The sequence below is a fragment of the Cebidichthys violaceus genome, unplaced genomic scaffold (assembly GCF_023349555.1).
Source record: "Cebidichthys violaceus isolate CVI_PGR_0920_01 unplaced genomic scaffold, fCebVio1.0.p SCAF_8, whole genome shotgun sequence".
Taxonomy (NCBI): Eukaryota; Metazoa; Chordata; class Actinopteri; order Perciformes; family Stichaeidae; genus Cebidichthys; species Cebidichthys violaceus.
In genome coordinates this window covers 16329248-16352461 of record NW_027176964.1, presented here as the reverse complement: position 1 = coordinate 16352461, position 23214 = coordinate 16329248, and the positions used below count along the sequence as shown (strand labels likewise).

The window sequence follows — 23214 nt, the reverse complement described above, 5'->3', positions numbered from 1 at the left end:
ACAGAGAGAGGGGAAAAGAGAGAGAGACACACAGAGAGAAAGAGAGAGAGACAGACAGAGAGAGAGACGAGAGACAAACAGAGACAGAGAGAGACACACAGACACAGAGAGAGAGAGAGAGAGACACACAGAGAGAGTCTAAATCTGTTGCCATTGTAAACCAGCTAAAGAGTAAGATCAGTGGTCGATATGGCTCCATACTAACTCTCTGTTATTAGGATTTCTTTTATAAAATATGCTGCATTTCCGTGTTATGGTTCTTTCACTTTGTTTGCCCGTGGTGACCTGAAACAACAAACCGTTCTACTCTGTGTGACACTGTCACTGTGCTCCGCTGCAGTGGGTGCTGTACTTTAACGTGGCTTAAAGATTCATTATCCGGCCTCTGTCAGCTGCACTTCCTTAATCTTCAACCTCACACGACCTGAAATTTAGCCCAATGATGTAAACCGTTTAGTTTGTTTGTTTATTTGACTCTTTTCACATTCACTTCCTTCCTTCCTGCTCTGTCTCTCTGCGTCTCTCTCACACACACACACACACACACACACACACACACACACACACACACACACACACACACACACACACACACACACACACACACACACACACACACACACACACACACACACACACACACACACACAGGGCCCGGTCTCGTCCTTCACTTAAGTGGGAAAGAGTCTTCCTAATCCTCACGCCTGATTGGCCCGACGATGTGACCTGGAGATTCTAGCCAATGACAGAACTCAGATTAGGGAGGAAGTCGCAATCCAATAGAGATTTTACCTTCCCGGTGCAAATCTCACCGATCTCACGAATAGAGAACGCCGACCGCTCTCTGCCGTGGTGGTTCTGGTTTTGCCAGGGGTTTCGCTGCATGTCTTTTCTGGATTAGAAAACAACCTGTAGGCACTGAACTCCTCTGCTGGTGAGTCGACCGCCAATTTTGATTTGGAACATAATTAGGTTCCATTTTTAGCTGTATCTGGTGCAACAAATGTATCATTAAACAAACAATGTCATAAAACGAGTAGCCTGAGCACCAAGCTTTTTCCTTTTGCTTAATCAGGCTAAATATTTTGTACTGATGTGGACGCTTGTCTCCGTCTCTGTCCACAGATTCAGCCAAGAAGGCGCAGATCACAGAGGTGAGAGGCTACTTCACGCCCGTCTGTCTCACCTGTCCCTGTCCCTGTCTCCTCTTATCTCTTCTTTCATCTGTACTGATTGTGCACAATACATGCAGAACCTCTATCACGTATGCATTTGCGTTCCCCCCCCCCCCCTTCTCTCTCTCTCTCCTCACAACAGATGCCGTCCCCGTTCGGAGTCGGCCTCGCCAATGAGAAAAAGATCGGCCACAGGAGGGTGGACGCCTCTGGAGAGACGACATACAAGAAGGTCGCCCCTCCTCTTCATCTGTCTCTCTTTTCTTGATCTTTTGCCACAAATACTTTTCGTGGGTTTGCTTGGCGTCACGATTTCATCAACCACGTTCCGCCCACGCCTGAAGGCAACGCCGCTCTGTTGTTCTTTTCTCTGTTCTCCGCCTCCGCAGACTACCTCCTCTGCCTTGCAAGGGTCCATCCAGCTGGGTATCGGATACACCGTAGGCAACCTCAGCTCCAAGCCCGAGAGAGACGTGCTGATGCAGGACTTCTACGTGGTGGAAAGCATCTTCTTCCCCAGGTGCGTTCCTGTGAGGGCGAGTGTGTGTGGCACGTCTCTAATACACCTTTTCTATCTACTTTAATCCGTCCCGTCTTGCTCCACCTTGCTCCACCTTGCTCCATGCAGTGAAGGCAGCAACCTCACTCCAGCCCACCACTACCCAGACTTTAGGTTTAAGACCTACGCCCCCGTGGCCTTCCGCTACTTCCGAGAGCTGTTTGGGATCCGACCAGATGACTACCTGGTGAGTTTTGTCTGATGTCTTAATGAGCTGTGCAACTGCAGTGTTTTCTGTTATACGGAGCATCAGCAGTGGAGTTAATATTTACACGTCGTACATAATTATTTGCCTCGGAACGTCTTCTCAATGGTCATATTATTATCATTGAACCGGTCAGCTGGTCCCAGAGCCATACTGACGCGGTGTAGGTGGGTGTTACATACTGCCAACAGTACTTTCTATTACGATGTTCTATGATCACACAAAGAAAGATCTACTAATATTTCATATTTTTTGTTTGTGCATCGCATGTTTATTTGAATAAAATACACATAAACAAAAGAAAAATCGCACATAACTTTAAGCAATGGCTCTAACCAACTTCTTTAGAACGAGTTGATTGTTATTATTAAGTCTTAATTACTCCACATCACTGTAAAATAAATATTGCTGAGCTGCTTCATCGTTCGCTTCAGTTTAAGTCTTGCTAGTAGAAGAAGAAGTGGGTGAAAGTGACATTTCCACAGTTAACTTCACTGCAGACACTAAGACTGCAGAAAGGCGTGAAAGTCATACTGTACAGTTTACACTCCTAGATGTGTAATTGTTTGCACTCACACCCATTACGCCTTTTTTTTTTTGTACTTTACACACTTGCCCTTTGAAACAAAAAGTTCCTCTTTTTTTTTTTTTTTTTTTTTGCTGCTGTTGAGCAATGAGTGGGTGGATGGATTCGATTACTTGGAAGCTCTGTTGGATCCTTGGACTTCAACAGTGCTATGCAGCCCTGCAGGAGCCATGAAGTGCTAAAGCTAGGATGAAATTACAAACTCTCATTAAACAAACATCTGACCTAAAATCACATTTTCAAAGACCTTTACCAAGCGGACAACGGCTCCTTAGAAATGGATAAAGTCTGCTTCCATGACTGTAATGTGATTCAGATCTGTGCTCCTCTTAGTATTCCATATGTAACGAGCCACTGATCGAGCTGACAAACCCAGGAGCCAGCGGCTCCATCTTCTATGTGACCCGCGACGACGAGTTCATCATCAAAACTGTTCAGCACAAAGAGGCGGAGTTTCTCCAGAAGCTGCTTCCTGGATACTACATGGTGAGTCGGAGCCGAGCCCCTCCCTCATCGGAACCAACGCAATCGCCGTTTCCAAATAGTTTTCAATGGTATATTGCGTACTGTGTGTACATGTGTAGTATAGACACATTTGTTTGTGTCTATTCTGCGATTTTTGGAGTGATGGATGTTTGTGTACATGTGGAAATGCTTAAGAGCTGCGCAGCACCTGAAACTTCTGGTCTCATCTTGATCCTCTTTATCCTACCCCCCCCCCGGTGTTGTCCCCGGTCAGCAGTGACGCCAGCAGATGACTTTGTAATAGATATAAGGGCGGAGGTTGCACCCGACCGAGACCTGTGGGCTAAGTACTCCTTAATAGGTTCAGCGTGCGACTAGTGGAGACGCACACGAGTAGGCTGAGGCTTGTCCTCCAGGTGCATGGTACTGAGGCTGAAACACAAGAAACTAAATGCCTTTAATAATTGAATTCTCCCCGTCTCTACCCACATCTCCAGAACTTGAACCAGAACCCCCGTACTCTGCTGCCAAAGTTTTTTGGCCTCTACTGCGTCCAGTGCGGCGGCAAGAACATCAGAGTCGTTGTGATGAACAATATTCTACCACGCTCCGTACGCATGCACCTCAAGTTTGACCTAAAGGGTTCCACGTACAAGAGGCGGGCGTCCAAGAAGGAACGAGAGAAGTCCAAACCCACTTTTAAAGACCTGGACTTTCTGAATGACGTTCCGGAAGGCCTCACTCTGGACCAGGACACGTACAGCGCTCTGGTCAAAACGCTGCAGAGAGACTGTCTGGTGAGAAACGAAGAGCGTTATTTTAACAGACCACTACACATGATGCTCAGTAGTTGAGGAGAGGGGAGAGAAAGTAGCAACATTTGAAGCTTGAAGAATATAATTATGTCATTTTTTTTTGGATTATCGTGTGTATGTTTCACGTCAGGTTCTGGAAAGTTTTAAGATTATGGACTACAGTTTGCTGCTGGGGGTCCACAACAAAAGCCAAGCCAAGCGAGAGCACCAGTCTCAGGGTTCACCTGCCGGAGGCGGGGACGAAAAGAGGCGCGCCGCTCAGAAGGCCTTGTATTCCACCGCCATGGAGTCCATTCAGGGAGGCTCCACATGCAGGGACACGCTGGACCACGACGACACGTTAGCCACCATCTATCACCTTTCACCTGTTACGCCCTTCTTTATCGCCACGTTACGTTTACAAACGGTGTTCCTGTTCTCCTGTCTGTCTGCAGTATGGGGGGGATTCCAGCGGTGGGTAGTAAAGGAGAGCGCCTCCTGCTCTTCATCGGAATCATTGACATCCTGCAGTCCTACAGGTAGGCGTACAAACGAAAAGCCATCAGACGCTGAAAGGTGCCGTGTGAACACATGCAGCGGTGGGAGCGGTTGGTTCGTTTGAACGCGCGTTATTGCAAGATAGGGCAGTTGTGCTGCATTCATATGGCGTTGGAATAATCTGCAAAAATGAGTTTCCAACTGGGAAGAGTTCCTGTGAACTCAAAAAAGGTTTACGAGGACATTTACAAGGTTGTTAAAAACTCCAAACTGAAAAGTGATGCTTTTCTTCCTGCACAGAGAAAGCGTTCAGAGTTCCCCACAGTGTCGGATGTCTTCACCCTGAACCTCTGCTGCCTCCCTCAGTCTGACATGCTGTGTAACGTCGCTCTCGTAATCAGTCTGCCCTTCATCGGGGTTTTTCGGGAGAGACACCTCAAATGAGGATTTTTTTTTTTCCCTCTGGCTTCAAAGTCAGGAAATGATTAGTTTCAGGCAGACGGTAATCCAGGCATTATGTGTCTGCGAGGAATATTAAAAGATGGAGTGAGATCATAAGGGGACAAAAAAAACCAATCCCAGACTTGTCAGACTGTTTTTAATCAAATGCTAATGGAGGAGACGCATAACAGCTATTAAAGTGGTAATCCCTAAGATTTCAGTCTTGGTTGATTTAGAATTTTTATTTGATTGAAAAGAAAGAATTGTGCTTTGAGTCTAGCAGAGTCTTTGGCTGCATACGAAAATTCCATATTAACAAATACTTCTCAGAATGATGTGCAAAGTTTCATTTATTGTGTTTTTTACCAAAGGAGGGAACGTCGCCGCAGACACCTAGTTCATAATACTACAAATATATATTTATATTACAATACTTTCATCAGTGAGACATAGGCTCAGCCACCATTGTGTTACCTCATGCAGCAAACTATAATGACTTATAGTTAAAATGTGTTTAAATGTGTGTGTGGTGCCTATCATAAAACCCCCGTCTTTTAAAACGGATCTTTGCGTCGCCCACACTGTGAGTGGGTGTGGCCTCTGACGCAGAGCTGCCAGGTAACCGCAGTGAGTCACGGATTGAGTTTAACTGAATAATTCAATTGTCTTGTCTGACAGAATGATCAAGAAACTGGAGCACTCTTGGAAGTCCCTCATCCATGACGGGGTGCGTAGCTTTCACATAACTCTTATATAATATAATATAATGTAATGTAATAGAATAGTCTGTATCCAAACAAAACAAACCTCACCAAATTATATTTTTTTATACAAACAAAATGTACCTTATTTTGTCACTATGTCTTTTATGTAATGCGTTTAGCACGTTGATGGCATTATGTATGAATAATTAAAGTCTTTTTTTTTTTTTATTGTCCCACAGGACACGGTGTCAGTTCACAGACCCAGTTTCTACGCTGAGAGGTTCTACAAGTTCTGCAACACCGTCGTCTTCAAGAAGAGCAGCTGTGAGTTCACAAATGCGCATGAGCCACATCCCTGCAGTGTGTTGTGTTCGATGACAGCGATGCCAATAAGGCATAGATGTTTAGTTTAATTACAGGAATGCTGCACTCTTTGGAATGAGAGCAAATGTAAACCCCCCCCCCTTTGCTTTTTTCACAGCGTTGCGGTCGTCTCCATCTAAGAGAGGACGAGGGGCTCTGTCCATGTCCAAGTCCAGCGCGGGAACGGGTTCGGGTTCGGGCGAGAACCGTCCCTCTCTGAGTGATGAGAGGCAGGAGAACCTGGACAACTTGGAGAACCTACGAGGAGATCGCAGCTTCCCCCTGCTGGAGGACAACGGTAGTTCACTTCTAGTAAACCTGTCTAGGATGATAAAACAGACATACTTAGGTTGTTTATTCAATTCATAGTATATTTTAATTTCTTGTATTTAATGATCATCTTGGTTGATTTCGCCCGTCAGGGAGAGAGCCACCCTGCACTCCTCCTTCCTTTGAAGACGCTACCACAGCTTCTATCGCCACCACTCTCTCCTCCAACAACTCCTTACCCACAACCCCCTTCGACACACCGGAGCACCCACGCTACAGGAGGCAAATGCTTTCCCCAAGTGTGGCCAGGTGAGAATAATCGCACGAATATGCGACGATGCATCGATAATGACGATATTTCGTACTGTGTGTGTGCGCCGTCCCTACTGATTTCAACACCCGTCTTTTTGTCCCGTGTTCTTTCAGGGTCCAGAGAGAGGTGGTTGAGATTCATGGGGAGAAGCAGGACACCATCACAGTGGAGGTGGAGCTCAGGTACGCACGAATACAACGATACCGTAGTACAGCGTTCACAGCGTATACACGGTATGTTAACGTTGTTCTCTCTGTTTCATACAGTGACATCCCAAAGAGCACTGAGCTCACACAGATGACAGAACTGGCCTCTCCCAGCCACCCGTCACCTGATCACCAGCTGCACGCCACTGCCTCGTCCACCCCTCCCTCTCTTAGTCCATCAGCGTATTCCTCCTCCACCCTTCCTTCTTCCTTTGCGTCTCCTTCCTCCGCCGCTCCGTCAGCTAGCCAGTCATCCTCCACGCTTGCTTCATCCATCTGTCCATCCACCAAACCACTCACCTCTCCCGCCGTCGCCGCCGCTCAGACTTCCACTCTTTCTTCTCCCATCTCTCCTTCAGCTGCTCAATCCAAACTTCTCACTTCAGCCCCAAACGCCTCCGCCCTCCCGCCCGGCTCGGCATTTTCCCCCATCTGCCCTGCATCCTCTCACTCCTCCGCCCAGAGCCCTTCTCACCATCTCCCCTCGACCCCTCCCTCCTCCCACCCTGCAAGCCCCCAGGTGCCTCAGCAGGCGCTGCGAACACCGTGCAATCAGCTGTCCGTGTCCAGCAGCCACAACTCGTTGGATGGAGAGGTGCAGGTGTCTGACATCTACTTTGTAAGTCCCCGGTAGCTAATGTCAGTGCTGCATCGGTGCACGTTCGTATTGAACTGCTCAGTGAATTGGAGGAAGCTGTCTTTGGTTTGGTTTTGTTGACAGTCTCTCTTCCAGAGAGTAAAGATAATTTCCCTTCTCCTTGCTTTTCTTTGATCTACTGGGTCTCTCGCAGTGGCTCAGTCAGGACAGCGTGATAGAGTTATGATGGTGAGGGGGTGGGGGGGAGGAAGGGAGGGTGTGTGTGTGTGTGTGTGTGTGTGTGTGTGTGTGTGTGTGTGTGTGTGTGTGTGTGTGGGGGTTGCAGCGTGCACGTACTATGGGGCTGCTCTCGGCTGTCCAAAGTGCTTTCATCCAAAGCACGAGGCTGCCGCTGGTCATAGTTCACGCTTTTGTATAACACTCTAGGTTTGTCTCTGCTGCACAGCATGATGTTTTTAGATCTATATTCTGCATTCATGCATCATGTCAGCGTCATGCACAGCCCTCCACAATCATCTCTCTCTTGTTTAATTTTACATTCATTCTCCATTTTCCACTTTCTTTTCTCTCTCTCTCTCTCCTCGATCACAACTGCTTCTCACGTCTTCGCTCATAGTTCTCCTCCGCTGTCTTAACAATTCATTCATTTTTCTTCATTTTTTCCTGTGCACACACCATTTATGCATTTGTGTGTTCATTTTCATGTGTGTGTGTGTGTGTGTGTCCATCCATCCATCAGTATGCAGATGGCAGATATTGGGTGTACTCCCCTGTTCTTGGCCGTCGTAAGCTAAACTCTAGCTTGAGTTACAATGTAAGTCACCACCGAACTAGTTAGAGTCCTTTGTTCCCCGCACCGTGGCATCGCTGGTCACAAGCACAACTTTATTTAGTGTCGAAAGGCTGCAAAAATTAGACATTGCATATGAATAACTCCAGCTTCTGAAGGGCCGTCACGTGCATTTGAATGGAGCATGCATTGTTTTTTGCAACGGCGATTTAATCCTTGGAGGATCTTTCACCTGCAGTTACTTAACTGTAGCTAGCTTGTAGTGGCTTTGCGCTTTAAGAGATCCATCGAGCTTTCGGCCTGTAGCACTCGGGTGCAGAGATTCATGTTGTCAGTGCTTTGCTAGGATGACATCTTCCTTTCTGACACTGGAAATCAGCTGTTTATTAAGATGAATTCTTTTTTTTTTTTACATTTTAAAGCCCCTGAAAACATGGTTTCAATTATTTTATCCAGAGTACATCACCCCTTCTAACTGAGACCCTGTAGATTTTCCTTTGCAAATTGTCTTTTTAAACAGTAATCATAAGCTGACCGTGAGCATCTCGGTGCCCCCAAAATGCTACATTGTCCCAGGCTGCAGTAAACCATGCAGTGTGTGTTGGGGAATGTCTTTTTAATTGATTATTCTGTCCCCTGCTCTCCTCTCATTTCTCTGCTCTTATCTCCTCTCTTCCTCCTCTGCTGCCCTCTGCTGCCTGTGTTCGGTAACAGCAGACTCAGGAGGATCGGGGCTGGGTGTACTCTCCTCTGCACTACAGCTCAGAGTCCAGGAGGGGCTCAGACGGGGAGAGTGAGACAGTAGGTGCACAGTTCATTCATTCATTCAGCTTTGCTGTTCTCCTCTCAGCGCTCCTCCTATCTCATTCTCTTCTTCTCTCCCTCTTTGTTTGTCTCTCTGCTCTCTCAGTAACTCACAGTGGAGACGGCGGCGATGGGCGGAGCCGGAGGCTGTACCCCATATAGGACAGTTCGCTGTGAGGTTCTAATAACAAAGGTCCACCAGGACTCCATGAGAATGAATGCTGCATGTGGGAGCTTGCTTTGCCAACAGAGACTAAAGGAATTAACTTAAAAGTATTTAAGTAAACAATACAATCATGCAAACGCTCGCATACATTCAAACGAACATACATGCATAAAATGTTATGGGGAAAAAAAAAAAAAAAAAATCAATTCCTGGACAATCTGACTGATGTCAAGCAGAGACATAAAGTGTAATCGCATGGTAACGTGTGCTGAGTGACGCTGTGAATGAGGGCCGTTAAGTCAGGTTTGAGTCACGCTGCACTGTGCCAGCTTTGGCTATGCAATTTGGACATATGTATTATTGATTTCTCTTTTTGATTAACTACTTCAGCGTTTTATTCATGCATTTTTGTTTTTCACTAGGGGCATGTCAAAGCTGTACACAATTTTATTTTAGCACTTTATCAATGTACAAGTGGCTGAAATCCTATTTGTCTGGTTATTTTGTCGTTAATTATTGTTTGAAACACTCCAACACAGTTGATGTGTGTTGTGTGCTGTGTATGCACAGTGTTGGTGTGTGTGTGTGTGTGTGTGTGTGTATTGGTGGTCCACTTAAGAATCTTCGATCTGACAATGAATGGTTGTGTTCAAAATGCCTTATTGACAAACTCATTTTCATAACTGTTTTTAATATTTTGGTCACTTCTAATCATTTCAAAATAACAAAAGAAAAATATATATAAACAGAGTATTTTATTGTGGGTGAATACCAAATATTTGAACAGTTACAAAATATATATAGACCATGTATTCACACCTTTTCAGGATTTAGAACCAAAAGATCAACTGCAAATAAAGGAAAAAAACAAAATCAAATCTTTTGTAAATGATAGATAAACTGTGTGTGCGCGCTTAAACACACGCATGTCAGTTTGTACTTATGTCTCAGTGTGCGCATGTGTTTTGCATGCATATTGATGTGTGATTGGGAGACATTCTGTCCCTGCCTATTTGTCAAATTGTCAAAAAGCTGTAACTTCCATTTGTTGTAATAGGCCATGAAAGTCTGAACCAGCTTCAAGCATGTTGGCTGTGTGAGAATATGCAACTAGTCTTCTATGAATGGATTAACCGTTAATGACCAAATTAAACAAACTGAGCTGAACTGAAACAATAACCTCAGATTTCATACAGTTTCCACAGACTTCTTCCACATAGGGGGGGAGAGCAACACGACCGACATAATTACACTTCCTGTCTGTGTCGATAAGCGCTGCTGTAACATGTGACTGTGTGTTATTTGAGTCTGCTGAAGTTAACCGGCCTGTTTGTAGGCAACAGTGTAAAATAAAATAAAAATTATATTGACTCTCTAATGTTATGTGCATAACTAGTCCACTAGATGGCCCCGCAGTGTCTCAGAAAGAAGAAGTGCAGTTCTTAACGCTGCCGCATCTCGTGTGGAACCTCACACAGTCATGCGTAGTCTTGAGCTGCTTAATGTGAGACTTCGTTGCACCGTAAAAATGAAATTACACAAAGGCATATGCCAGTACTTGAGCCGCCATATGCCGTAAATCTTTTTTTATTAGACCTAAAAGGAAAGCTTATATTTAAAACGTCATGCTTGAATCCCCCACATCACAGTGACATTTAAACACTCGCAAACGTAATGATATGAAATTGTTATTGCTATAGTGATGCTGGCAGACAAATATCAATATGGCTTTAACCAAAACAGCCCACACACACACACACACACACACACACACACACACACACACACACACACACACACACACACACACACACACACACACACACACATATATATAGCAATTTTGTGCGGATACACATGCATTGCTCTGTGTATGTGTGCGCTTTATGTGTAAGCCAGTGTTGCGAATGTCACTCAGGGTGACAAGTCAGCCATGTCGGGCCATGATGGAATGTGCGGTGGACAAGGATCAGCGACCACATGACCAATTGTCCTGGAATGAAATTGTTTCCCCCACCCTTTTTCTTTTTTTTTTTTTTTTTTTTGTCCTTCTACCTTTTCGCTCCTTCTCTTGCCTCCTCAATGTCCTCCCTGACATTCAGTCAGGTGGGTATTCCTTCCCCAGTCCAATAGTGCCAGTGATCGACTGAGGTAAAGAATCATTAAAGGATATGGCTAGATGTATTCTAATAGGTTTCTGATTGGCAAATTTCATTCAAGCGTTGAAATACAGTATCCTTTTTCATCCCATAGTTGTCCAAAAACTACTGAAAACACGTCAATGGGCCAAACTGTTGTACTATTGCTTCATTACGATGAATAGTATAGCATGTCGAAAAGTGAAAAAAACAGTCATAGTATAGCATGTCGAAAAAAGGAAAAAACAGTCATAGTATAGTATGTCGAAAAATTTAAAAAACAGTGATAGTATAGCATGTCGAAAAATTTAAAAAACAGTCATAGGATAGCATGTCGAAAAAAGGAAAAAACAGTCATAGTATAGTATGTTGAAAAGTGAAAAAAACATTCATAGCATGTCTAAAAAAAGTAATAGTAGTTAAATGTCTTGCTGAGTACATATTGACATGAGACTAGCAAACCAGGAGCCAGGGATTGAACCAACGACCCTCTGATTGAAAGGCAGCCCTGTTCTCCACTTAGCCACAGTCACCTGTTGAGAATCACTGGCATAGTATGTTTATAAAAAGTTATAGTATAGCATGTCGAAAAAAGGAAAAAACAGGAATAGTATCATATGTGAAAAAAGGAAAAAACAGTCATAGTATAGTATGTCGAAAATTAAAAAGAAATAGTCATAGTATGTCTAAAAAAAGTAACAGTAGCTTGGGGTAAGTGTCTTGCTGAAGGAAACATTGATATGAAACGAGGAGCTGGGAATTGAACCAACAACTCTCTGATTGAAAGGCAGCCCTGCACCCCACTTAGCCACGGTTACCAGTTGGGAATGGATGGCATAGTATGTTTATAAAAAGTCATAGTATAGTATGTCGAAAAAATGAAAAAAAACAGTCATAGTATAGCATGTCGAAAAATTGAAAAAACATTCATAGTATAGCATGTCGAAAAATTAAAAAAACAGTCATAGTATAGCATGTCGAAAAAAGGAAAAAACAGTCATAGTATAGCATGTCGAAAAATTGAAAAAACATTCATAGTATAGCATGTCGAAAAGTTAAAAAAACAGTCATAGTATAGCATGTCGAAAAAAGGAAAAAACAGTCATAGTATAGCATGTCGAAAAAAGGAAAAAACAGTCATAGTATAGCATGTCAAAAAAAGGAAAAAATAGTCATAGTATAGCATGTCGAAAAATTGAAAAAACAGTCATAGTATAGCATGTCAAAAAAAGGAAAAAACAGTCATAGTATAGTATGTTAAAAAAAGGAAAAAATAGTCATAGTATAGCATGTCGAAAAATTGAAAAAACAGTCATAGTATAGCATGTCAAAAAAAGGAAAAAATAGTCATAGTATAGCATGTCGAAAAATTGAAAAAACAGTCATAGTATAGCATGTCAAAAAAAGGAAAAAACAGTCATAGTATAGTATGTTAAAAAAAATAAAAAAAGTCATAGTATAGCGTGTCGAAAAAAATTAAAAAACAGTCACAGTATAGCATGTCAAAAAAATTAAAAAATAGTCATAGTATAGTATGTTGAAAAAAGAAAAAAATAGTCATAGTATAGTATGTTGAAAAAAGAAAAAAAAAGTTATAGTATAGTATGTTGAAAAACGGAAAAAAAGTCATCGTATAGTATGTCGAAAGAAGGAAAAAACAGTCATAGTATAGCATGTCGAAACGTGAAAACAACAGTCATAGTATGTCTAAAAAAAGTAATAATAGCTTGGGGTAAGTGTCTTGCTGAAGAACACATTGATATGAGTTTAGTAGAGCAGGAGCTGGGAATTGAACCAACGACCCTTTGATTGAAAGGCAGCCCTGCACCCCACTTAGTCACGGTCACCATTTCAAAACCACTGGCATAGTATGTTAATAAAAAGTCATAGTATAGTATGTCGAAAAAATGGAAAAAACAGTCATAGTTTTGCATGTCGAAAACAGTCATAGTATAGTATGTCGAAAAATTGAAAAAAAGTCATAGGATAGCATGTCGAAAAAAGGAAAAAAAGTCATAGTATAGCATGTCAAAAAATTGAAAAAACAGTCATAGTATAGCATGTCGTAAAAAATGAAAAAAAAGTCATAGTATAGTATGTCGAAAAAATGGAAAAAAACTGTCATAGTATAGCATGTCGAAAAAATGAAAAAAACAGTCATAGTATAGCATGTCGTAAAAAATGAAAAAAAGTCATAGTATAGTATGTCGAAAAAATGAAAAAAAAGTCATAGTATAGTATGTCGAAAAAATGGAAAAAAACTGTCATAGTATAGCATGTCGAAAAATTAAAAAAACAGTCATAGGATAGCATGTCGAAAAAAGGAAAAAACAGTCATAGTATAGCATGTCGAAAAATTTAAAAAACAGTCATAGGATAGCATGTCGTAAAAAATGAAAAAACAGTCATAGGATAGTATGTCGAAAAATTGAAAAAACAGTCATAGTATAGCATGTGGAAAAATTAAAAAAACAGTCATAGTATAGCATGTCGAAAAAAGGAAAAAACAGTCAAAGTATAGTATGTCGAAAAGTGAAAACAACAGTCATAGTATGTCTAAAAAAAGTAGTAATAGTTTTGGGCTAAGTGTCTTGCCGAAGGACACATTAACATGAGACTAGCTGAGCAGAAGCCAGGGATTGAACCAACGACCCTCTGATTGAAAGGCAGCCCTGTTCTCCACTTAGCCACGGTCACCTGTTGAGAACCACTGGCATAGTATGTTTATAAAAAGTTATAGTATAGCATGTCGAAAAAATGAAAAAACAGTCATAGTATAGTATGTTAAAAAAAATAAAAAAGTCATAGTATAGTATGTCGAAAAAGGAAAAAACAGTCATAGTACAGCATGTCGAAAAGTGAGATGAGCAGAGCAGGAGCCGGGAATTGAACCAACAACTCTCTGATTGAAGGGCAGCCCTGCACCCCACTTAGCCACGGTCACCAGTTGGGAACAGATGGCATAGTATGTTTATAAAAAGTCATAGTATAGTATGTCGAAAAAAAGGAAAAAAACTGTCATAGTATAGCATGTCGAAAAATTGAAAAAAAAGTCATAGTATAGCATGTCGTAAAAAATGAAAAAAAGTCATAGTATAGTATGTCGAAAAAATGAAAAAAAAGTCATAGTATAGTATGTCGAAAAATTTAAAAAACAGTCATAGGATAGCATGTCGTAAAAAATGAAAAAACAGTCATAGGATAGCATGTCGAAAAATTTAAAAAACAGTCATAGGATAGCATGTCGTAAAAAATGAAAAAACAGTCATAGGATAGTATGTCGAAAAATTGAAAAAACAGTCATAGTATAGCATGTCGAAAAATTAAAAAAACAGTCATAGGACAGCATGTCGAAAAATTTAAAAAACAGTCATAGTATAGCATGTCGAAAAAAGGAAAAAACAGTCATAGTATAGTATGTCGAAAAATTGAAAAAACAGTCATAGTATAGCATGTCGTAAAAAATGAAAAAACAGTCATAGTATAGTATGTCGAAAAGTGAAAAAAACAGTCATAGTATAGCATGTCAAAAAGTGAAAAAAACATTCATAGCATGTCTAAAAAAAGTAATAGTAGTTAAGTGTCTTGCTGAGTACATATTGACATGAGACTAGCAGACCAGGAGCCAGGGATTGAACCAACGACCCTCTGATTGAAAGGCAGCCCTGTTCTCCACTTAGCCACAGTCACCTTTTGAGAACCACTGGCATAGTATGTTTATAAAAAGTTATAGTATAGCATGTCGAAAAAAGGAAAAAACAGGAATAATATCGTAGGTGAAAAAAGGAAAAAACAGTCATAGTATAGTATGTCGAAAATTAAAAAGAAATAGTCATAGTATGTCTAAAAAAAGTAACAGTAGCTTGGGGTAAGTGTCTTGCTGAAGGAAACATTAATATGAGACTAGGAGCCATGAATTGAACCAACAACTCTCTGATTGAAAGGCAGCCCTGCACCCCACTTAGCCACGGTCACCAGTTGGGAATGGATGGCATAGTATGTTTATAAAAAGTCATAGTATAGCATGTCGAAAAAATGGAAAAAACAGTCATAGTATAGCATGTCGAAAAATTAAAAAAACATTCATAGTATAGCATGTCGAAAAATTAAAAAAACAGTCATAGGATAGCATGTCGAAAAAAGGAAAAAACAGTCATAGTATAGTATGTTGAAAAATTTTAAAAACAGTCATAGTATAGCATGTCGAAAAAAGGAAAAAACAGTCATAGTATAGCATGTGGAAAAATTGAAAAAACATTCATAGGATAGCATGTCGAAAAAAGGAAAAAACAGTCATAGTATAGTATGTTGAAAAATTTTAAAAACAGTCATAGTATAGCATGTGGAAAAAAGGAAAAAACAGTCATAGCATAGCATGTGGAAAAATTGAAAAAACATTCACAGTATAGCATGTCGAAAAATTAAAAAAACAGTCATAGGATAGCATGTCGAAAAAAGGAAAAAACAGTCATAGTATAGTATGTCGAAAAATTAAAAAAACAGTCATAGGATAGCATGTTGAAAAAAGGAAAAAACAGTCATAGTATAGTATGTCGAAAAATTGAAAAAACAGTCATAGTATAGCATGTCGTAAAAAATGAAAAAACAGTCATAGTATAGTATGTCGAAAAGTGAAAAAAACAGTCATAGTATAGCATGTCAAAAAGTGAAAAAAACATTCATAGCATGTCTAAAAAAAGTAATAGTAGTTAAGTGTCTTGCTGAGTACATATTGACATGAGACTAGCAGACCAGGAGCCAGGGATTGAACCAACGACCCTCTGAATGAAAGGCAGCCCTGTTCTCCACTTAGCCACAGTCACCTGTTGAGAACCACTGGCATAGTATGTTTATAAAAAGTTATAGTATAGCATGTCGAAAAAAGGAAAAAACAGGAATAGTATCGTATGTGAAAAAGGAAAAAACAGTCATAGTATAGTATGTCGAAAATTAAAAAGAAATAGTCATAGTATGTCTAAAAAAAGTAACAGTAGCTTGGGGTAAGTGTCTTGCTGAAGGAAACATTGATATGAAACCAGGAGCCGGGAATTGAACCAACAACTCTCTGATTGAAAGGCAGCCCTGCACCCCACTTAGCCACGGTCACCAGTTGGGAATGGATGGCATAGTATGTTTATAAAATGTCATAGTATAGTATGTCGAAAAAATGGAAAAAAACAGTCATAGTATAGCATGTCGAAAAATTGAAAAAACATTCATAGTATAGCATGTCGAAAAATTAAAAAAACAGTCATAGGATAGCATGTCGAAAAAGGAAAAAACAGTCATAGGATAGTATGTCGAAAAATTGAAAAAACAGTCATAGTATAGCATGTCGAAAAAAGGAAAAAACAGTCATAGTATAGCATGTCGTAAAAAAAGGAAAAAACAGTCAAAGTATAGTATGTCGAAAAGTGAAAACAACAGTCATAGTATGTCTAAAAAAAGTAGTAATAGTTTTGGGCTAAGTGTCTTGCCGAAGGACACATTAACATGAGACTAGCTGAGCAGAAGCCAGGGATTGAACCAATGACCCTCTGATTGAAAGGCAGCCCTGTTCTCCACTTAGCCACGGTCACCTGTTGAGAACCACTGGCATAGTATGTTTATAAAAAGTTATAGTATAGCATGTCGAAAAAATGAAAAAACAGTCATAGTATAGTATGTTAAAAAAAATAAAAAAGTCATAGTATAGTATGTCGAAAAAGGAAAAAACAGTCATAGTACAGCATGTCGAAAAGTGAGATGAGCAGAGCAGGAGCCGGGAATTGAACCAACAACTCTCTGATTGAAAGGCAGCCCTGCACCCCACTTAGCCAAGGTCACCAGTTGGGAGCTGATGGCATAGTATGTTTATAAAAAGTCATAGTATAGCATGTCGAAAAAAGGAAAAAACAGTCATATTACAGCATGTCAAAAAAAGGAAAAAACATTCATAGTATAGTATAGCATGTCGAAAAAAATAAAAAAGTCATAGTATAGCATGTCGAAAAAAATAAAAAAAGTCATAGTATAGTATGTTGAAAAACGGAAAAAAGTCATAGTATAGTATGTTGAAAAAAGGAAAAAAAGTCATAGTATAGCATGTCGGAAAAAGGAAAAAATGTCATAGTATGTCTAAAAAAAAGTAATAGCAGTTAAGTGTCTTGCTGAGTACATATTGACATGAGACTAGCAGACCAGAAGCCAGGGATTGAACCAACGACCCTCTGATTGAAAGGCAGCCCTGTTCTCCACTTAGCCACAGTCACCTGTTGAGAACCACTGGCATAGTATGTTTATAAAAAGTTATAGTATAGCATGTCAAAAAATTGAAAAAACAGTCATAGTATAGTATGTCAAAAAAAGGAAAAAACAGTCATAGTATAGTATGTTAAAAAAATAAAACAGTCATAGTATAGCATGTCGAAAAAGGAAAAAACAGTCATAGTACAGCATGTCGAAAAGTGAAAAAAAAACAGTCATAGTATAGTATGTCGAAAAGTAAAATAAAACAGTCATAGTATGTCTAAAAAAAAGTAATAGTAGCTTGGGGTAAGTGTCTTGCTGAAGGACACATTGATATGAGATGAGCAGAGCAGGAGCCGGGAATTGAACCAATGACCTGCACCCCACTTAGCCACAGTCACCAGTTGACAATGGCTGGCATAGTATGTTTATAAAAAGTCATAGTATAGTATGTCGAAAAAATGAAAAAAACAGTCATAGCATGTCTAAAAAAAGTAATAGTAGTTAAATGTCTTGCTGAGTACATATTGACATGAGACTAGCAGAGCAGGAGCCAGGGATTGAACCAACGACCCTCTGATTGAAAGGCAGCCTTGATCTCCACTTAGCCACAGTCACCAGCTGAGAACCACTGGCATAGTATGTTTATAAAAAGTCATAGTATAGCATGTCGAAAAAAATGAAAAAACAGTCATAGAATAGTTTCTTGAAAAAAGGAAAAAAAAGTCATAGTATAGCATGTCAAAAAAAATGAAAAAACAGTCATAGAATAGTTTCTTGAAAAAAGGAAAAAAAAGTCATAGTATAGCATGTTGAAAAAAAATTCAATGAAAGTCAAGATATACAATGTTGAAAAAAGTCATACAAATTCATAGCATGGCATGTCGAAAAAAATAATAGTACAGCATGTCGTAAAAATTCATAAAAAGTCAGTTTAGCATTAAAAAAAAAATCACGGAAAAGTCAAAGTAAAAAAAAAATTTACAAAAAGGTATAGTTTAGTGTTTTATAAATACATTTTCAATAAAAGAAACAGTATAGATTGCGATAAAAAATGCAATAAAAAGTAATATTTGGTATGCCATAGATTATAGAGAAAATAAGGTCATAGTGAAGCATATTATAAAAAAAAAAATTCATAGTAGAGTTCGCCATAAAATGGGAATTGAAAAAAAACAAGTTCAAGTTACTGTAAATAACAGTCTGAACAACTGCCAATCTCTGTGAAGGATGGCATGTTATATATGGATATGTGGGCATTTAAACAATACCAAAACTCTCCCCTTGCAACACTTAATGCTAGTGTGCCGTTGGTTAAACCATTGCGAGCTTGAAGTAGCAAAGTCAAGGTTTCATCTTGGCATCCGACATGGTCCTTTCTGGCTGGTTGCATGTCCTCCTCGCGTCCACTTGAGGCTGCTCTGGTTCCCTCCCACAGTCCAAAATCATGGACGTCAGATGGATTGAAGACGATATGAGATATGAGTGTCTTTATGGTGCCGCTTCTCCCCCCAGCTTTCTGCTAAGCACATCAGAAACCTGTGACTTTGAAAAGTACCATCACGGTTATCAGGGAACACAAACCAAAAATCATCCAGTTCATGAAATCTTTTAAAATGAGAACTTCAGAACTATGACTTTATGGTCATTTCTATTTTTTTTTTTTTTGCTTCCTTACTTTATGGTAATAAAGATCATGGAGCGGCAGCATCTGTACATCTGAGGTGACCCGTTGCAAAGCTGAGCTTTCATCTGCAGGACACATAAACAAATGCCTTTGTTCTTTCAAAGGACAGAGGGGCGAAAGCCACAACAAACAGGCAAGTGTGTGTGTGTGTGTGTGTGTGTGTGTGTGTGTGTGTGTGTGTGTGTGTGTGTGCGTGTGTGTGTGTGCGTGTGCGTGTGCGTGTGTGTGTGTGTGTGAAGAAGAGCCAGGGAAGAGGAGATGGTGTTAGAGAGAGCAGCGAGAGCAGAGAGAGATCAAAGCAGGGGGTATGTTTTTGAATCTCTGCGTGGGAGGTGTAGCCTCACCTACCCAGAATGCCCTGCCTCACTTCTTACAGCCCACTCAGGGTTTAGGAGATTCAACTTTTTCTTTTCAGCTGGTTTATTATGATATTATGATACTACCTCTGCACCATCCTCTCTCCAGCTATTCTCTGAAAACAAAACTGTGACTTTGTGAGAACAAGCAGTCGACCTCTGATCGGAAAACGAAGCGAAACATCTGCAACATATCAACAGAGTCTCGTTACTCTTACTGCTTAAATATACTACCGCTAAATTGGATCAGATCCCACCCCACCCCCCCTCCCCCTCCCCCCTCCCCCCCTTTCTCCCAATCTCATGAGGGAATCGCCACATGAGAAGCTACACACCGATGTCTATCTGTCCACACAGAGAGAACGTCGTGCCCTCTCACACACACACATGAAAAGCCATAAAAGTCTCCGTGTGTTGCGTTGTCAGTGTCTTAAGGCAGTGTTTATCTTTTGCCAGGCTGAAGAAAACAAAAGCCATCGATTTCTAATCCTAATCCCCTTCTACTGCTTCTCTGCTATTGATCATCTAGCCATCCTTAATGAGATGGAGGGATAGAGGAATGGAGGGCTGATGAAGGGCAAAACTTTCCCTGCCGGTGTGCCGTCCTCTCTTTTCTCTCTCTCTCTCTCTCTCTCTCTCTCTCTCTCTCTCTCTCTCTCTCTCTCTCTCTCTCTCTCTCTCTCCACCCCATCTCTTTTCAATCGGTCTCCGTCGCTCGTGGGGGCTTTCACTGACCCGACGTTCTTTATGACGGAACAGAAAATGAACGCAGCCGTGGTGCTTGTGTGGAGGTTTATCAAACCTAGAGGCTTGCAGAGCTGTAGAGGGTTTCACGGAAATATTGAAATTGGATGACATTGGACGAAAAGCACTAAACACACAGAAGCACATGCATGAGGACGCGTTTCCCCCCCCCCGGGCTCTGCTTGTATTGAATCTAAGATTCATTCCCTCATCCACCTGATCTTAAAACAAATACTACCGAAGCTGTTGAGAAGATGATTTCCTCTTGCTGGTACTTGCTCACGATTACGTCTGCTACGTCCCCGTCTGATTCACTGGAGTTGGCTTGAGGCTCATGTTGAGGGAACTCGGTTCCCTTTAGAGGAGTTTTAGTTAATTATCCTCCTCTCTACTAACTTTCACTTTGAACAGATTCTTATGCAATCACACATTTCCATGACTTGAAGAACAAACGCTGGACCCTTTGTGATCCTCTTGTCCGTCTGACGCTGTGATCGCGGCAATATTTTAAAGAAAGAGAAAAGAATGAGGGAAAAATCAGCTGATTGACAATGGCCTTCAGCAATATTGTTCTATAGACTTACTTAACCCTAAACCTGGACAGACGCAATGTCAAACACTGCACTAGATTGTGAGGAAGAGCTCACAAAAGCTCTGGAACACCTGCTGTTGTTGCTAGACTGGGCGGTTGGAGATGGTGTTTGCGTTGTTTGTGCAGAGACTTGTGGGATTAATGTTAATCACAGCGGTATTCCCTTTGGGATCACAGGTAAACAATGGATCTGAGGTGGGGTGTCTATCGGCAACGCCCCCGCATTCCTTAAGAATTGCTCCCGAAGTGCAACTCACAGTCATCCTGGACTTAACTCGAGGTGACGTCACAGGCAAAAAGGCAAACAAGAGAAGAAAGAAGGGAATGATCCAAGCGTATCGGGAGTGCAAACCCTGAAGACACGGCATTGCTTTGCTTGCAAAACTTCTTGGAAAATTGGATGATTTTGGACACACAATCCATGCGACTGCAAAAAATGGCACCCTGGGGATGTTTTCTCCCTAAATGTGTGATAATGGCTGCAGCAGAAGTCATTAATAGCAGGCTAATGTGTGTCAGATGCTACCTGTCCAGCAGCAGCAGCAGGGGAGAGAGAGCCAGGACACGAGTGACTGGCCAGCATAATGAGAGGGACATGGCCTGCCAACTTGGGCAGCTGCTTCTGTAGTGGGACGGGGAGGTGTGTGTGTCTGTGTGTGTGTGTGTGTGTGTGTGTGGGCGTGTGTGTGTGTGTGTGTCTGTGTGTGTGTGTGTGTGTGTCTTCTCATCTTCCTGTGCTCTTTCCGCTTCTTTTCTCAATGTATTTCTCATTATCAGCATCCAGAAATGCAGCTAAACCCACACACACACACACACACACACTGGAACACACATAGCCTAACACACACACACACACACACACACACACACATACACACAAAGCCAAACACACACACACAGACAGCCTCATGGGGTTACCGTGGGAATGCCCGTGGCATTATGTCAGTCATTGAGGTGACGCCTTTAATCCTGAAACAAATCTAGACTTTGTGTTGTGTGTCTCCGGCTGTGTGTGAGTGAGCGTGCCCGTGTATGAAGCCCAATCTCACACCCATTAGATTACGGCTGGCCGCGCAGCAAAGACACCCCACTGCCACTCCCACATGGAGGAGCGGGCAGGGATTAGCCTGCTCTATACCCGCCCTAACCTGGGGACAAAAACCCACAATCGCCTCCCACTGAGATACGAGAGACAGAAATATTCAATTTGATCTGCCCTCATCATTAGGACAAGAGTGTCTTTTAGGGTTAACATTACTACTGCTCACTCTACCGTCAGTCGATGTGGATTCAGCCCTAAACGGTCTCCTTTTCATCCCTATTATCAATCCCTTTCATAACATTTTTGGAGCCGCCTGCAGGCCGTGCTCTGTGGCAGTGAATGCAAATGGGGGGAAAAAAAAAAAAGAAAGAAGTTTGAGCGTCTGCAGCCGTGCGAGCATTTCTGTGAGACTTGCACTGAGGCCCTAGCAGCGATGCTTTAAGCTAGGTCGGCATGCCGACCTGTCACGGCGACAACGCTTCCACGACGACGTTTAGCAGCTGCAACGTGCAATTAAAGCAGTTTTGCAGGTATTTGGTGCATAAACCAAAATATTGGACTGATTCCATTTTTGACTTGACGATGGCTGCGGAGGAAAGAGGTCAGAGGTTCACCCAACGTTGACTCATCCAACCGTGTATGTCTGTGTTGACTTTTAATGTCATTCCATGCAAAAGCTGTTTCAGTCTGGGCCAAAGTGGTGGACATTGTCATCAAAGTTTATCCACAGTTATCTGCAGTTATTTCCCGCATGGACAGATGCCACTGTCTCAATTTCGAGTAGAGCTCAGCATGTGACGCATCACCTCAAAAAAGCTACCTGCTAAATGTGTTGTCAGTGTCTCATTATTTGACAGAAGCTGCTTGTTTCATTGCCCCGAGCCAAGCCCGAGTCCTTCTCTCCGTCTCTTCCTCTTTCTGTCTCCTACTCAGAGGCATCTGCCTCATTAACCACCATCAGCATTTTGTTTGCTGTGCGTGATTTGGATGTACTGGGAGTAAGTCGCGGGGGGGTGGTATGTTTGTGTGTGTGTCAGTGTGTTTGTGTGTGTGTGTGTGTGTGTGTGTGTGTGTGTGTGTGTGTGTGTGTGTGTGTGTGTGCGCGTGCAGGAAACTCATTAGGCTAGAAAAACACTGACATTTTCCACAGAATCAAGATCCTATGTTTTCATCCTTTATCTTATCTATCAAAGGGTTCCTCCAATCAATTCCCTGGTGTGGATATGCACACATACATGTGTGTGTGTGTGTGTGTGTGTGTGTGTGTGTGTGTTGTGGTAGCATAGAGGGAAACAGATGTTGATGATTCGACAAGTTTGCACTGCAAACTCAGCCCAATTTAGCCTATAAAAAACACGATGCCACACAGACGCTCGTGGTGACAGCCCACTCTTAATTTTCAGTCCTTTTAATTCAAGCTTCAGTTTCCCTCTACTCTTGTTTCTGTCTCCCTCCGTCCTCTCTTTCACACACACACACACACACACACA

General features: G+C 41.6%; 1 protein-coding gene across 4 annotated transcripts in view; it reads left to right on the top strand.

Moving 5' to 3' along the window:
• LOC137892399 (phosphatidylinositol 4-phosphate 5-kinase type-1 gamma-like) overlaps positions 1-10766 on the top strand; it is a 13745-nt gene extending 2979 nt beyond the window's left edge. Inside the window, exons 2-17 of one of the 4 annotated variants that reach the window (XM_068737477.1) lie at positions 1126-1154; positions 1318-1407; positions 1565-1695; positions 1804-1921; positions 2859-3011; positions 3488-3787; positions 3936-4144; positions 4240-4323; positions 5402-5450; positions 5667-5751; positions 5909-6088; positions 6213-6369; positions 6487-6555; positions 6640-7198; positions 8685-8768; positions 8878-10766. In XM_068737477.1, coding sequence (XP_068593578.1) covers positions 1126-1154; positions 1318-1407; positions 1565-1695; positions 1804-1921; positions 2859-3011; positions 3488-3787; positions 3936-4144; positions 4240-4323; positions 5402-5450; positions 5667-5751; positions 5909-6088; positions 6213-6369; positions 6487-6555; positions 6640-7198; positions 8685-8768; positions 8878-8880 — 2300 coding nt within the window. In that variant the 3' untranslated portion in view covers positions 8881-10766. Of the gene's footprint in view, positions 1-1125; positions 1155-1317; positions 1408-1564; positions 1696-1803; positions 1922-2858; positions 3012-3487; positions 3788-3935; positions 4145-4239; positions 4324-5401; positions 5451-5666; positions 5752-5908; positions 6089-6212; positions 6370-6486; positions 6556-6639; positions 7199-7370; positions 7406-8681; positions 8769-8877 lie in introns of those variants that run through there. The other 3 variants (XM_068737476.1, XM_068737479.1, XM_068737478.1) reach the window with 3 other exon arrangements.
• Positions 10767-23214: the final 12448 nt, after the last annotated feature.